The sequence below is a fragment of the Anopheles moucheti genome, chromosome 3 (genome assembly GCF_943734755.1).
Source record: "Anopheles moucheti chromosome 3, idAnoMoucSN_F20_07, whole genome shotgun sequence".
Taxonomy (NCBI): Eukaryota; Metazoa; Arthropoda; class Insecta; order Diptera; family Culicidae; genus Anopheles; species Anopheles moucheti.
The window spans coordinates 492,439-507,620 of NC_069141.1; the positions used below are offsets into that span (position 1 = coordinate 492,439).

General features: G+C 40.6%; 1 protein-coding gene across 1 annotated transcript in view; it reads right to left on the minus strand.

Annotated features, from left to right (window-relative positions):
* LOC128304431 (serine-rich adhesin for platelets) overlaps window positions 1-15,182 on the minus strand; it is a 152,328-nt gene that overhangs the window by 15,087 nt on the left and 122,059 nt on the right. Inside the window, exons 4-7 of the mRNA XM_053041620.1 lie at window positions 9,882-10,062; window positions 9,638-9,763; window positions 7,867-8,012; window positions 5,101-6,273 (exon numbers count right to left, since the gene is read on the minus strand). Coding sequence (XP_052897580.1) covers window positions 5,101-6,273; window positions 7,867-8,012; window positions 9,638-9,763; window positions 9,882-10,062 — 1,626 coding nt within the window. The remainder of the gene's footprint in view (window positions 1-5,100; window positions 6,274-7,866; window positions 8,013-9,637; window positions 9,764-9,881; window positions 10,063-15,182) is intronic.

Genomic DNA, 15,182 nt, shown 5'->3' on the forward strand with positions numbered 1-15,182 from the left:
TTATTGTGATCATTAAATTTGGTTCTTCCGTTAAAAAGGGATGGTAGGGGAAACGGGAGAAATTTTTTGCTACTTCTGCATGTTGCTGTTAATTTGATCACTCTCCTTAATACAAATGAGAAATAGATATTGCGTTCTTCTACGCGAGCATAAACTTGATTCATTTCATCCACTTTCTCGGGCATTTCAAATCAACATTACTGTACCGTTAACAAAAGCGGCAAACCGAGCAAAATAAGACAAAAGCTCTTTCCCTTTCAGCGAGGCAACCATTTGGGGTCCATATGCGTTGAACTAATGTCTGATTGCGGTGTTGCTTATAGGTTTAATTAATTTTCGTTATATTTGTCCCTTATAATCGTTTGCGTCGTTTGGGAGAAGATAGTAAAGAAAATAACTTCATCCCCTTACCATCCATATTCATTCAGACAAGTGAATGTGTCTGACTCTTTCTTCTGGTGCCTGCTATTGAAGTCTTAATATTTGGAAGCATATTTACTGTCTTTTTCGTAATGACTTGATTTGAGAACGCTTCCTACTAATTGGTATCAAGGTGTACACCGTAACGGAAAACATGATTTGAATTAAAGTAACAAATTACTCTTGGGAGGATGACATAATTACGTGAAGTGCTATTCAATATGAAAACTAGTTTAGGTAGATAATATATGGTACATTATCATGTAAGATTTCTTACATGATGGTCGAAGTTTCGAAGTTGATCTAGTATACCAGCAGGTAGTGTAAAAAAGTTTGCGAACAGTACAGTATAAACAAAAAGAGCTAATAAAAATAATCTTTAGTCACCATGCTAGTCAACGGAACGGCTCTCGGGTGGTGTATTGGTAGCAGCACCGGTATTCACACGACTGGACCGGTTCAAAACCCCATCCAAAGAAAGCCAGAAATCGTAGGACTAGACCTCTTGAGGTAGTTGTGCCGGTAAGGAGGAAAATACTAGTCATTTTGGATCACATTTTAAGAAGTCCCATTAAATACTGCAGTTTATAAACGAAGGTTTTTTGTGAATTTAACAAAACTTTGAAGCATAAAAGTATCATACAACAATAGCCAATTATGTTGCCATAGCCAAACGCCAGAAAACAAAAGAACATATAGTCGAATTAGGAAAGGAGAACGAAACCAAACAACGAAAAAAAAAAGCGTTAGCCGTACCTGAGACGGAATGGCGCCGCAACGTGCTGCGCAATCGTCGCAGCGGTTTTGCACTGGTGAGGTAGATTGCATTGGCCGAATGGTGGCTAAGGCTGCGTGTATGGCGCCGTACCCCGCGAAGGGTACTGCTGGCCGGTAGTGGTACTGCTGGCGGCAGTGGAGGTGGAGCAGGTGGTCCCATTGGAGGAATGGTAACGGTTTGTATGCTAACCGTTGAGGAGCAGCAGGACGAAGACTTGGATGAGGAAAAGTTAGAGAAGCTACTACCGGAAGAACTTCCGCTTCCTCCACCACCACCTTCTCTCAATTCACTTCCACTAACGCCATTAGCACCTCCACCACCACCGCTTCCAACGATTGAGTTGGTTATGGTGGCCAATAGATTGCTGAAAGTGATACCGCTACCCGGTACCTCGCGGCCTCCTTGCCGTGTACTGGTGTAATGGTGGAATTTGCTCATCGACGCGGAGGGCGATGGTGGAAGCAGCATCATCGCCGCTGTCATCGGTGTCACTATCGTCGTCACAGTGGACGTACTGACCGTGGAAATGGCAGACACTATTTAAGGATCGGAGGGTCGGATTTTAGAGCCAGTTGTAAAATATTCAGAAAGGCGAAAGTGTTACAATATCGTTACAATATTGTTCGGTTCATTTGTTATTTGTGGAAGAGAAAGAGAAGAATAGCAAAACAATTTCTCATTACATTCGTATCTTTGAATTTAGACTAATGTGTGTCCAACTACCGTGTGGAGCGAGAATACTGTGTCATGTAGAAAAAGTAAATTTTGGAAATGATTCACAAAAAAATTGTTAAACAAAGTTTAAGCTAATTCAAAACCATATTTTTTATGTTGAAAACATAGAAACTACGTAGCTATGACATAACTAATTTGCCAAATTGTATAATGGAAAAACCGGGCCACTTATTTTTAACTGAAACTTATGCAATTTTGATGATATGAACGTATACGAGAAATGTGTTGCTTCACCTCAACGCCACAGAGAAAACGGCTTGTACAGCAAACAAGAAACTCGTACCCATTAGAACTAAAACTGCAATACATATCCCTAATTGGTGAGTTGCAATTGTTTTTGTGTTGTTGTAATGTAGCATTATTTAACCTCTCTTTTGATTCATACCGATACATCGTATGATACTGTTTCGTACAGGAATGTAGATAGTTTAAAATGTTTCGATCGATTGGTATAGTGATTTCACTATATATTCACGTAATTTGTATTGCATCATTATCGTAAGATCATTATTGATTGCACACTGTACTACGATCAACTGTTGGCTGAGATGAAGATGATATAAATATATATTATGCTCATGAGTATGCAAGCGTGTAAAGCATAACGTACTTTAATTAAGAAAAAAAAAACACATAATTTTAATACACACATATATAGGAAGGTTTGCATGCAAAAACTTGTCCCATTACAACAAAGCTAACTATACGACTAGAATATAGGCAATGACCAGCCTAAGGGCTGCATGCAAAATGTGGATATTCTGATGCTTGTGCATTGGATCAGAGAGCACGGAAATGTTTCATATCCTAAAATATCTATAAGGGATATTTGAGAACCGCATGCAATGAAATATTGAGTAATCAGAACGTTCGCATGGTAATGAGTTCCGTCTGAACGTCGAAGCTGACACGTTATCCTTATCAACGAATGAAGAGGCGAAATTTTGACTCAAACCATTGTTAAACGTCGCAAATATAACCACTAACGTACGAAAGGTTCATATGAATGTTGCCGACGATATGAGAGGTGTTGTTAGTAGGATTTCTATTAGTAGCGAAGCACCCCTCGGTTGATGGTCCTTCGATCTCTAAATTAACATTCCATATACAAACACTCACACACAGATACATCTTTCCGATATGTTGAAAAAGATATCAACCAACTTATAAATCCTTCAGGCATGACACATGAAATAGACACAGTCATAGCGCCAAAATAAACCACGAGCGAAAAGAACAAGCTCAATACAGAACAGTACCCACCAGCATCGCTAAGCTCTCACCGAAGAGATGTTGTCGAGAAGGGCTGAATGAACCGATGGCGTCGTTTACATAAACTATTTTGTCCAGATCTTATCGATGGAACATTTCCATCTGCAAGATTGTAATCTCTTGTGGCTGGTAGCTTACAACACATTTCGTACTTTATGATCAACTAATGTTTGCTTTAACTTGGTTTCTCTATCTCGTTCGTAAACTAAACAAAAGAGGGTGATATAAAAAACACCCCGTTTTGCACAAAATACAGCAGTCCGTAGAACATCAATAATTCATGCTACTACGGAGCAGGCTGCCCAGGTAACAAACAGCTAACAAGCGTTATGGGCGTTCGTTGTTGGTTTTTTTCTCTTGATATTGTGTCTTCATTATTTGCCTTGGTTATGATGGTTATGAAGTAATTAAGCGCGATACAAATTGAAAATTATACTAAACTTTTTCGTTGATTTGCTTTGCCTATCTTAAAGCTGTCTGCGGAGCGGTCAATTAGTCACGCTTCAATATGACTAATTTATTAGTTTATGCTTTTAAACTTTGGAATTAATTGATAGTGCTATGAGATAGCTCAATCTCTGTTCTCGTATCTGTTCTCGTACCGTATATATCTCTCTATGTGCATGATTAACATTTATCGGATGGAAACTTGCTAGCTAATCTGGAAATGTGTATTGAATGTGGGTAACAATGGGAGCATCTTTCTATCCAAATCTTGTACCACTATCATACGGCCGCAATGACAACATCATCTTCGGTGACACGCATTATGTTATATTTAACAGTAGACCATTGTATTAAAAAAAAAACACCGGAAACAACAAACGGCGAACATTACACCGAAATCCATCACCGCCAGTAATCCCCACACGGGCGCAAAGAGGGTTTTGATTCTTGGAGTCGAAATTTGCTACGTGGTCCGAAAAAAAAACTTTAGCAGCCAAGCGCTCTCCGGAATATGCTGTGGTCTGTTTTGTAGTGTGCTGGATTATATCTTATGTCTTATGCAACACGGATTTTGAATTTTTTTGCTACAACTAGGATATATAACTCGTAGTTAAGCACAGCACAAAGAAATTGACAACAACGAGAATCATGAGAGATTGGACATTGGCTTTAGCGTGTTGCTATCGGTAAACACGAAAGATTGAAGAGGTTAGAAATTTTGAGCTGCAAAAAATTTTGTCCTTCAAAACGCACTTCGTCGATTTTGCTCTGTAGGAAAATTTGGAAACGTGGAGGGATAGTTGGACGGATAGTATGAGTTGAAGATATACCGACTGGTGGATTTAACGGAAGATGAAAATGAAAAGCACAGCGAGTCACTATGGACGGACAAACTCATAAACCGAATAATACATATAGGACGGGTAATGTATGGCACAGAAGAAAATCTCGAAGGAAAATAAAACCAAATGCTAGTTTAATAGAAAAAGTTTGTTTGAAAAGCTCTCATTCATGTGCAATCATTGAGCGAAATTATGATGGTTGGATGTGGGTGTGTAATGAAAAAACTATCGCACAGAAAAATGCTTCGAGCTTACATTGGGAAAATGATGGTTCATTTCCTTCTTAATACACAACCAATTATTGTTTTATTACGTAGAAGCCAATGCAGATGAAAGTAAGGGCGGCAATGTCGGAGAGAGAACGGACAAAAAGAAAATGTAGCAAAATAAATAAAACTTCGAAGAAAAAATATAAACAAAACGTGAAAATATACCATCCTTAAAACATGTGAATGAACCGGAAATGATGGAGGAGGAATGATAGAGATATTTCTTGAAAATAGCCATAGCGTGAGAAGATAGTTGTTGTGGCGAATGAAATTAAAAACAGTATACATATGCGTGGGAAATAGAAGATAACAAAACAAAAACACATTTTAGGCGTACCATGGTCAGTCGAGGAGGACGAAAACTCATTGGTAACGGCGATGGTGCTCGTGCTGCTGCTACTGCTGCTGCTACTCCTGCTGCTGCTGCTACAGCTGCTAGTGCCAACGATTCCAGTAGCAGTATGAACCGAATTTGGTGCAACCGAATTTGGTGTTGCTGGGTGTCCTACTGCACTGGTCGCTACTACTGAGGCGTTTAACGGTGTTTGTGTGCCATGGTGAAGGTAAGGATGATGATGATGATGGGGATGTTGAAGTAGAGTATGATGATGGGAAAAGTGGGAGGAAGCGGTTGGTGGAAGCATGGCAGTGCCGTGTAGGTGTTGCTGCGGCTGCTGCGGCTGATGATGATAGTGACGTGAAGTCTGACCCCCTCGTTGCTTGGACGACAGCAACGGCGAGGAATTGGTAGCTTCCATTTTCGCCGTCTTACCGCCACAACTTTCGGTGGTGGATTTTTTGAGCGACATACGCCGATAGCTCGGTGACTGAGCAGTCACTCCGAGACGTGGAGAGCCGATTAAACCGCTCCGAGACACGTAGACAGTCGCACCACTACCACCAACATTGATACCACCGGCAACCACAGCGGACAGTGGTTGCTGATTGGGACTGGTGCTGCGACCGATGGTCCCGGGTACAAGCGGAACATACGCATCGCTCGGAGAACAGGAACCAATGCTCGTTAGTGAGGAAGTGCTGCTGTGCGAACAGGTAAACATAGCAGCAGGAGTACTGGCGAACGTAGAGCAGATAGCAGCTGTCAAGGAGTTGGTATGAGTGTGGCCCGCAAAAGGAACGATCGTAGGCGCATGGTAGGAATCGGGATTGACAGAATTCGCCATACTAGTAGTGGCAGTAGAGGAAGTGGCAGTAGTTATAATAGTAATAGTTGTGGCGATGGAAGTAGAAGTAGCGTTGTTGGTGGAAGTAGCAGAAGTAACAGTAGCGTTCGTCGAAGAAGACGTGGTAGCATTCGAACTTAACGGAATATTTTCCGCACATGCCGGTAGGTTTGGATTCGCTACTACTACTGATCTTGGTTTCGAATTCGGTGTTCCAGAATTATTCGTTCCGTACCCTTTCGGCGGCGAACCGACCAGCACGACCGTATTAATGCTGGTGGCCGACGACGAGGATTCGGAGTTTGTAGCATTGTTTGACTGATCCTCTGGAATATGCAATATAGTGAATTTATTGGCTTTTTACGTTGAGTGTTTAGACGGGATATAGTGGTGATGGAAGCAAGGGTACGTTGAATTTCAAATCCACAGAGCAAGAGTAGAGTCATAGCGATAGAAAGATAAACAGGAGCACGGATAAAGGAAGTACATGAACAGGAATCACAAATGACACGATACAGATGGCGATGTGGAAGAGAAAAAACGATTGTTTAAAAATTTGCCTAATGAGGGCCGAATTTTATCTTCTTGGATAAGATAGGACAGGGCCAAATAGAGCCGACAGTGCTGATACGAAGCGGACACAATGTAGACAAAATAACTATATCGAACAACTTTGAGCCAAGCTTGCGTAGAAGATCTCAGTTCGTCATCGAGCGATTTGACAGCAGAAGCGTTCCAGATATTGATTTTCGGTGGAATGATGAATAAATCGAAATTAAATTAAAACGTCACAGAAAATCGAAGTAAAAACATATGAGGTTGAATTCCTCGCGGAATCAGAGAAAAACACGAAGATGGGTGTAGTTAATTATCATTGATCTTAAGAGGTACGTATGTTTGCAACATTAAATGGACGAAGTGTTGTTATCCTTGCTACGCTAGAATGCCCAAAACATGTGTAATTAGGAAGAATGCTGAGAAGAGAAAAATCAAACAACCATAAGTGGGTGTTAGCTCACAAAAAACTCTACACCTAAGACCTAAGACACTAGATCAAAGTGAGATAATTTAAGTACAAATCAACTCTCACAGTAACGACTACGAACGAAACCATTCTACGATATAACAACTTCAAACATCAATAAAAAACGTTACTTGAAAACTAGTGAATGTGAGTATATAATCAAGGTAGTAAAAACTAGAGCAAAAACATATAAACAACAACTCAGAAAAAACACAAAAATCTACATTTGTTAATCACTCTGCTTTTGTTCATTTTACTACTGTATGGTTAAATGTTCACAAAATAGGAAATGGTGGATTGAGCATAAAAAACTCCTTTGCAATTCGAATAATTAAAATACAGGACGGTAGTGTTAACGAATAATGTAAAATACAATAGAAATAATTAACATTAGAGAGACACATTGGCAGTGATATGGACAAATCTCTAACAGTGAGCAACAGCAATCAGGTAACAAGTGAGAAAAAAAATTAATAAAAAGGATCTAGCAAATACAAACTGACTACGCGTGAGCGAGTGATTGCAAGAGTAAATTATTTGCTTTAACAAAATATAGAAACGTTCGGTAAAAAAGGTACAGAACAAACAACAGAAAGTGTACAACTTAGATAGCAAATAAAATTTCCAGTGCTTTAAACCTATTGCAAAGACTGTTTACTTTGAATGGAAAATTAGGCGAATCGAACAAAAGGTGGGAGAGGAAAAGGATCGTAGGATACATTATGTCTAAAACCATATCCTTTACGTTCTGCGACTAAATACGGAGTGTCTTGTTTGGCAGGGTGGTTTGGAGAGCGCTTGGAACTGGTGATACGGGGAGCACAGGACAGGGCGAATTCAAATATTAGCCGAAGGGTACGGTTAAGATAAACCCAATGAGTAGCAGAACACTTACCACTTGACGGCGAGCAGTTCATCGGTTTCTGGCCGGTGTGCGTTTGACGGCGGAACAGCATCGATGTGGGTTTCGAGGCGGCGTTCGCCGAAGACGATCGTATTCGTATCATGGGACCGAGGTTATCGTCTTTACTTTTCGCCGATCTGGAGTGGGAAATGGAATTTGTTAAAATTTGTGTAAAATTGGCGGCATTTGCGAAGTGTTGCACAGGCGAAAGGACCACTATCATGGCAACTTGTTGTCGAGCTTCTATATCTTGTTTTGAAGATCCCAACAGAAAAGGATAAAGGTTCCTCGTTGTCACAGACACCTAAAACTCAAAAAGCGATTTGCTTTCAATCATCAAATAAAGATCTGCTAATTTCACACCTGACTGAGCATCTATTCGACGCGTTCATACGTTTATTGATTCACGAATTGTACGAGTTTTACTTAATGACATAAAGCAAAACATAAAATACAGTTTGTATCCTCTTGTTTCAACCCCCACTAAATTGTTTTATTTTTGGGTTTTTTACACCAACAGAAAGATATATGACCATCGAAGAAAACCTTATTAGCTTTCAATACTTCCAATTGACCTTGCCAAAGTAATCGTGAAAGCTATTAATTCCTGTTAAATCACTCTACACCACACATTCGCTAGCTAACCATGTTAGCCGAGACCGGAATGGAAGCATCGCTATCGATTCACGTTTTGTTTTTTGTGCTCTACCCAGTTCGGTCCTGTAAAAAGCACAGAAATGATGTTAAGGCGCATCCTCATTTTGGAGCTCATTGGCACGATGTTGTTCGTGCTGAAAGTGGTATGAAAAACGCAACCCCCGGCAAGCCAGACACGCGGACAAGGAACATTAAAGACGTCGAAAAAACTGATGCTGAATTCCTGATGGACGACAGCTTTCACCAGACACCAGAGCACCTCTTCACCAAAGCAAACCAATATTCCTCCTTGCGCACAAATGCAACAGGTTGTAGAACTGATTCCAGACACATACCCCCAAACCATGACATCTGGGAGTATATTTTTTTGTTTGTCGAGCAACAGAGACATAGCTTGCGCCTGAACATGCTATGTTTTCCGGTAGTCTTTTTGTATGTTGCCTTTGAGGATCGCAATTCCCTAAGAAGGACAAGAAAAAATAAAGATTTTCCGCTTTCATTTTTGTGCGACAAAACTCAACAGGAAAAATCCGACTGACAATCTTGTTATGTTATGTTATGTCTCTTTGAGCCGTTTGAAGAAAAAAGTACGGCTAACGAATGGTACTTCGTGGAGATGAGCGGGAATCCAACAGCGGAAGGCAACGAGCGTTTATTAAATAAAAAACAGGTTTTCAAGAGAGTATAACTTTTTTTCACAATTTAAATGTGAACCATTGATTTTTCTCTCTGTCTAGACATATTAGCCTGATTGGATAAGCATCACGGACTTTGAAAAGAATCAAAATTCAATGTACCAATATATCAGTGAGATATCGAGTACGAGATCTTTTTATATTTATCGATGGATGGAGATAATCCAGATCTATCTATAATTAAAATAATATCAAATGTTTATTGTACAGGCGTAGACATACATACGACATTGGATTTTCAATTATTAGAACCGGAAAGGAAACTGTCATTTTGAAGTATTATTTCTGATGGTCTACTAGTGGTGGACAAATTTAAAATGGAAGTGGGTAATTCCGAAATTCTTCAACCCCACATCGACGGTTTTGACTGCTAATTTGTAAAAGCATATTGGTGATAGTTCAATACTTACTTCATGATGGTAGTGTACATGTTTTGCGCAATGATGGAATCCTGTACCTCCATCCATATTTCACCCGCTCCTGTCTTTGAGCTACGACCAACCTCCAGGTAAAAGTAGCGCTGAGAGTGTCCACATCTGCAAAATAAAAAGTAATCAGAAAAAAAACGATTTTAATCGGCTGCTTACCATTCTATCTTCAACGATGATGATCCGAAACCACAATTTGTGGAAACTTCTCTCAGCGCATACCTACCGTCGTATGGATGCCAAAGAAAACTCGACCAAATCGGCCCGTTTTTCCTGGTGGGGCGTTAATTCCATTCCGATGCGGACCAATGATAGGATTTTGTCGGTAATGCAGAGCCGATAGTTGCCAAGGATGCCATAACTGTCGCCGAGACCTTTGCGCTGCACGTAAACATCCCAAACGTGTTCTGTAAATATTAGAAAAGATGAAGTTAGATAGTTGAGAAAACAGGACAAAAACTAACAAGGGCAAATGCAAATTTGTGGTTTAAATATTTAATTCCTGGATCGAGAAAAGGTTAACTGACAAATGATAAAAATAAGCGTTCCAAATGCACCACAAACACACTTCAGACGGCATGCTGGTGCTAAGTGCTTTGACCTGTCACTATTACTGTTCCGGCTCTAAAGCTGTCCAGGGCACTATAAATTATTGGCCTGTGAATGCGGAGAGTCGGAATGGGCAATATCGATCTCGGAAAAAATGCTTTCCAACCGTGAAAAATCATCCTCGCATCGTGGCTCCTTCATTTTCCATCCACTGGTGAAGCTATCATTCCTTTTGTTCATTAAACAAACGAAACGAAATGGATTTTTCATTTACTGAATTGTTCGTTGAAACTTTTGTAAAGTGATTCGCACAGAGGCACACACAAAGGGGTGATAACTACGAGTCCTCTGTGCACGACAGAAAAATAATAAGAATATTTTTTTTACGTTTAGATGGAAGCACAACAAAAGGTTCCGTTTGTACGTACGATAGTGCTCGGGTAAGTCAGACCCAGGTCAGGTGAGTAACACACTACACCGGCACACCGACCGGCACCGACACACCGGCGAACAATTTAATTTAGACATGATAGTGTTTTCTAACACCTTCTTCCCTTCCTTCGTGGCCGACGACGGTTTGCTTTTTTCCCGATATACTGATCCGGTATTTAGTTTAAACAGATTCCCTATTGGCCATATTCTTCACTCGACTGCTCTGTGAGTGGACGACGCCCATGGTACACGCACCACAAACACCTTTTAGCGAGTAAAATGGTAAATTAATTACTTAATGGATAAAACGAGCACAGAACTTTCCCAATGCGGTTCAACCTGAGCCAGTGCATTGAGTGTAGTTTTTTTTCTTGTGTACATTTTTGCAACCTCCAGATGATTGGATATTGTTTTTATGTTGCGTTGGGAGAAAATAGGAATAAATAAACTAATTCCATAACACAGACTATTTTTATGTTGTTTAAACCACCAATTAATGTTTGGATCATTGTGAACCGAGTAGTTTAATTATATCAATGAATATTTCGCGTTGTTACGAAATATTGAATTAATGAGTTAAGACTACTATGCAAATGATTTTATCATCAATTCATGAAGCCACTACTTCACTTCTCATGTAGAAATATACAATTTTAATCTTAACTTTATTCTATTTCCTTCCACAATACGCTTGTATATCAAGGACATGCGCTGCAAGACCGATAATTCTTCGAAAGCCAGTGCGGTTTGCACTGTCACACTAGCTTTTTGTAGACTCAGTAATTTCACCAACCACAATCACCAACCGTAGGTTAAACTCTGTGCTAGGACGCCCTTACTGTACACAAAAATAGCATCTCACTGCCTATTCAAAGCAGACACGAAGATGATAAACAGAAACAAACATAGTTTTGCTTCTCTTGATAGATACGGAAAACAACATCGGACTCGAATTGCACACAGTGAGTGAGTATGTGACGATTAGGACAGGGGGAGGTAAGGGAGGGGGTGGGGATACACAGACGTTAAATAGTATCCGTTTTACATGAGTGCATATAACTGTGGCAAACGCCACTCCATTCGAGAGCATAATGCATAATTTTGCCGCCGTCATAGCAAAACCAAACTCGATGTGCATCAGTGCACATTTCGCCGATGTTTCCAAGCCACTTCCACCACATCACAGACATCATCCTTGTCTCCTCATGCTTACCTTCTTACCCACCACCGCCCAATCCACTCCAGAGCATCGAAAAACTTCAAGCCGTGTCGGCAAGAAGTGTCACCGATCCTGTCGCATCTAGCTACATCCTCCTGCGTGAGGGGTTTTAGATTTAATGGTTTCTGACTGACTTGCGATGCACGCGCCACGCTTAATTAATGCGAAAATAACAATTCACTCCCGAGCCAGCGGCACTGTTTGCAAGGTCGCTTTTTAAAGAGCACCTCCTTAGCGCCTGAGGTATGTTATGAGTATCTTTCACGAACAAGAGCCCTTCGTATGTATCGTATATAGAGAGAGTATGAAATAAAAGACGCACAAACATAAGCAGCAGCGTACCTGTTGTTTCATATGTTTTTCGGTCCAATTAATCGATAATTGGAGACGACACTGAATTACATGCCTGCTTCCAACCTTTGCAACTTGCCCCTCGTAACTATCGCACCATACTGGTTAAGAGGGGCAGGGAGAAAGATTGTTACCAAGCGTAAGGAACAAAAACCAAATAAAATGAAACGCAGGATCTAAGCTGAATGATCATGGCGGGCTGGAAGCTAACCTCTCCACCTCGTCGATTTGAAATAGAGCCGGAACAATTTTACATCATGCTATACTAGTAGGGTACGAGCAGAAGAACGTGCCCTTCTATCTTAGCGGAGCTTTTAGTTTCTCATTCGAATAGAAGATCAAGTAGAGTAAGATATAAGCAACGATGTAAACATATGGACGCAAACAAAACTTCCGACACGCGAGGAGCCAAGAACGATCGCGACGCGCGCGTTCAATTGCACGCTTAATTCAATTCAATTAGCGACTAATTAGTTCCACGTGGTGGTGTCCAAAGTTGGCGCTGGACACTTCACGTTGAGCATGTCTAAAATACCAATGCCCTCAAGGGGCGGGCAACAAGGCGAATAGACATTTGGTAGTGTGTGTTTTGCGTCACTGATTTTGCTAGTTTCCCTCCGTAGCAGATAGTGTATACCGGGGAGGGCCCTTAATGGTATAAGCGAATAGCGATGTACATGGTGTGACGGATGAAAGGTAACTTGCACTGTTCTCTCTCACACTCTCTATCTATCTATCTATTCGTTTCGGCGAACTCTTCACTTTGCCGGAAGTGGTCATAGTTCGATTAGCTTTGGATGCGCATCAGTACGCACTTGTTCCGCACATATTTAATGACTGACGGTGGTTCGTTGGTGGTACGAAGAAGAATAAATGCACGGCGATAAACATTAAATGGCAATATCGCTCGTTGCAGAAGGGCTGAAATTGTATCAAATGTCATTAGTTTTAGGTCAAGTCAAGATAATTTAATATTTTATAAAACATAAACAACTAATTAAACTTGTCATTACGGAATTGCATTATGCAACGTGCTTCTAATCGAAAACAATATGCAAAGGATATATCATTATCACAACTGCAAGAAATGCATCATCATAATGATTTGAGCGTAAAAATTAAATGGATACATTCTTCTGAATCGGAAGGAAATGTCTAAGAAATTCAGAACCTAATGTAACTTTCGTTACAGCTGCAGGCGTGCCAAAGTACCGATCCTACGGATAGGACACTGTACGTCGCTTCGTTTGTACGTAGCAACGAAAGAAAAAAACAAACCTCAATAGATTTAATTCCATTAGAAAACGAATTCTTGGCAAATCTTTTGGGAGTAAGGAATTAGATCACCCATGCACTAATGGGAAATGACCTCGTCGAGGCAAATACTTGCAAGTGGGCCTGGACGACTGGCAATTACTGTGGAATAAAGCATACACTTCTGACAAAGCTTTACAGCAAACACCAAATGACATCAAGAACGGGAAAAGGAACTATCTAAGGCCATTAGACGAAAACGACATGCGAGTCATCACGTTAAGCTGCATGCTGCGTACACTTCACTATCTCTACCAATCCAGATCCTACCGGATCTGTCAGCAATCGCACTTGAACGAGCGCTAAACTCATAAATATACGGATTTTATCGTGAGTTGTCACTCTCTTGTGTTAACATTGTTGAAAAGCATCTCGTACCCATTCACGGCACCGGCAGCGCAATTGGCCCATTTAGGTGCGACAAATTATTACACCGACGGGTGCACTTTACCCGCTGGATGTTAAGATTTAAATAATCCCATCTTACACACAGACAGATTCTGCCCCTCCACCAGTAGTGAGTGCGGCTATACAGTCACAAAGTGGCCCGATGATGGTGAGGATGAAATTCACTAAATCCATGATTAGTGTTCTTTTCCGTTCCTTGTCCTCCATTTGCCACGGTTCTCTTCCCGAAGGAACGTTTATGATGTTAGATCACGGTATTTACTTACCGACGGCGAGCGCTAATCATGCTTACTACACCCTCGAATAGCGAACACGCGACAGGGACAACCATTTCGTATGCAAATGCACACTTTGCAGGCGTCGAAATGGACTACAAATGGTTGGAACAGGCTATGGACGACCAGATTTACAACGTTGTGCTAGACATTGTATGATCGCGCTCTCTGAAACCGTCGGCGATGAGTGATGAGTATGAGTGATTGGCTCGCGATTGTCTCGATTGACAAACAGGTTAGCCAAACGTATCGGATCGGCGGATCTTTTGTACACGATTTAAAAAGAGATCATTACATTGCTCCGACCATAACATAACTGAGCAGAGAAAAATCGCTTCTGTCAATCATACAAATCAATCCACATTCTTAGTTGGGATTATTTAAAACACACTATGATTCAATATACCACAATGAAAGAGAGAAAATATATGATTTCTATTCTACAATTATTCAGACGATAATTACAATAAGATTAATATTTTTTACGGTATGTAAAAATACCAGTAAAATTTGCAAGCACCCCCAAAACCACCAAACCTGATACAGGACGTTCGAAACTATCAATCAAGTTTCAATCTCGTTATCCTCGAATTGACCAATTGACCAACTATTCTACGAAGGAAACCTCAGAATTGTTTAAGACACCGCCGCTTTCCAGAGGAATTTACGTTTAATTAACAATTTTAGCTTCAACCCCTGTTAAATGGTCAGTTTCTGTACTGATTCTATGGAAATTCCTGCCCCACATTCGACATAGAATTAGCATAATAAAAAAAAACCTGTTTGCCCTTCCGGGAGTTTCCAAGGTTACACAATTTTACGGAAGGTTCGGGAAAAAGGTTGGGGATTGTATACTATGAAATATTCAGGCATGATACGAAAAAAGGTCTCACTAAGGCTTTTCCATTTCCAACCGGCACACACACCTGTTACCAATGTTGTATTTGGGGGACAGAGAAACCTTAGAATGAATCCTTCA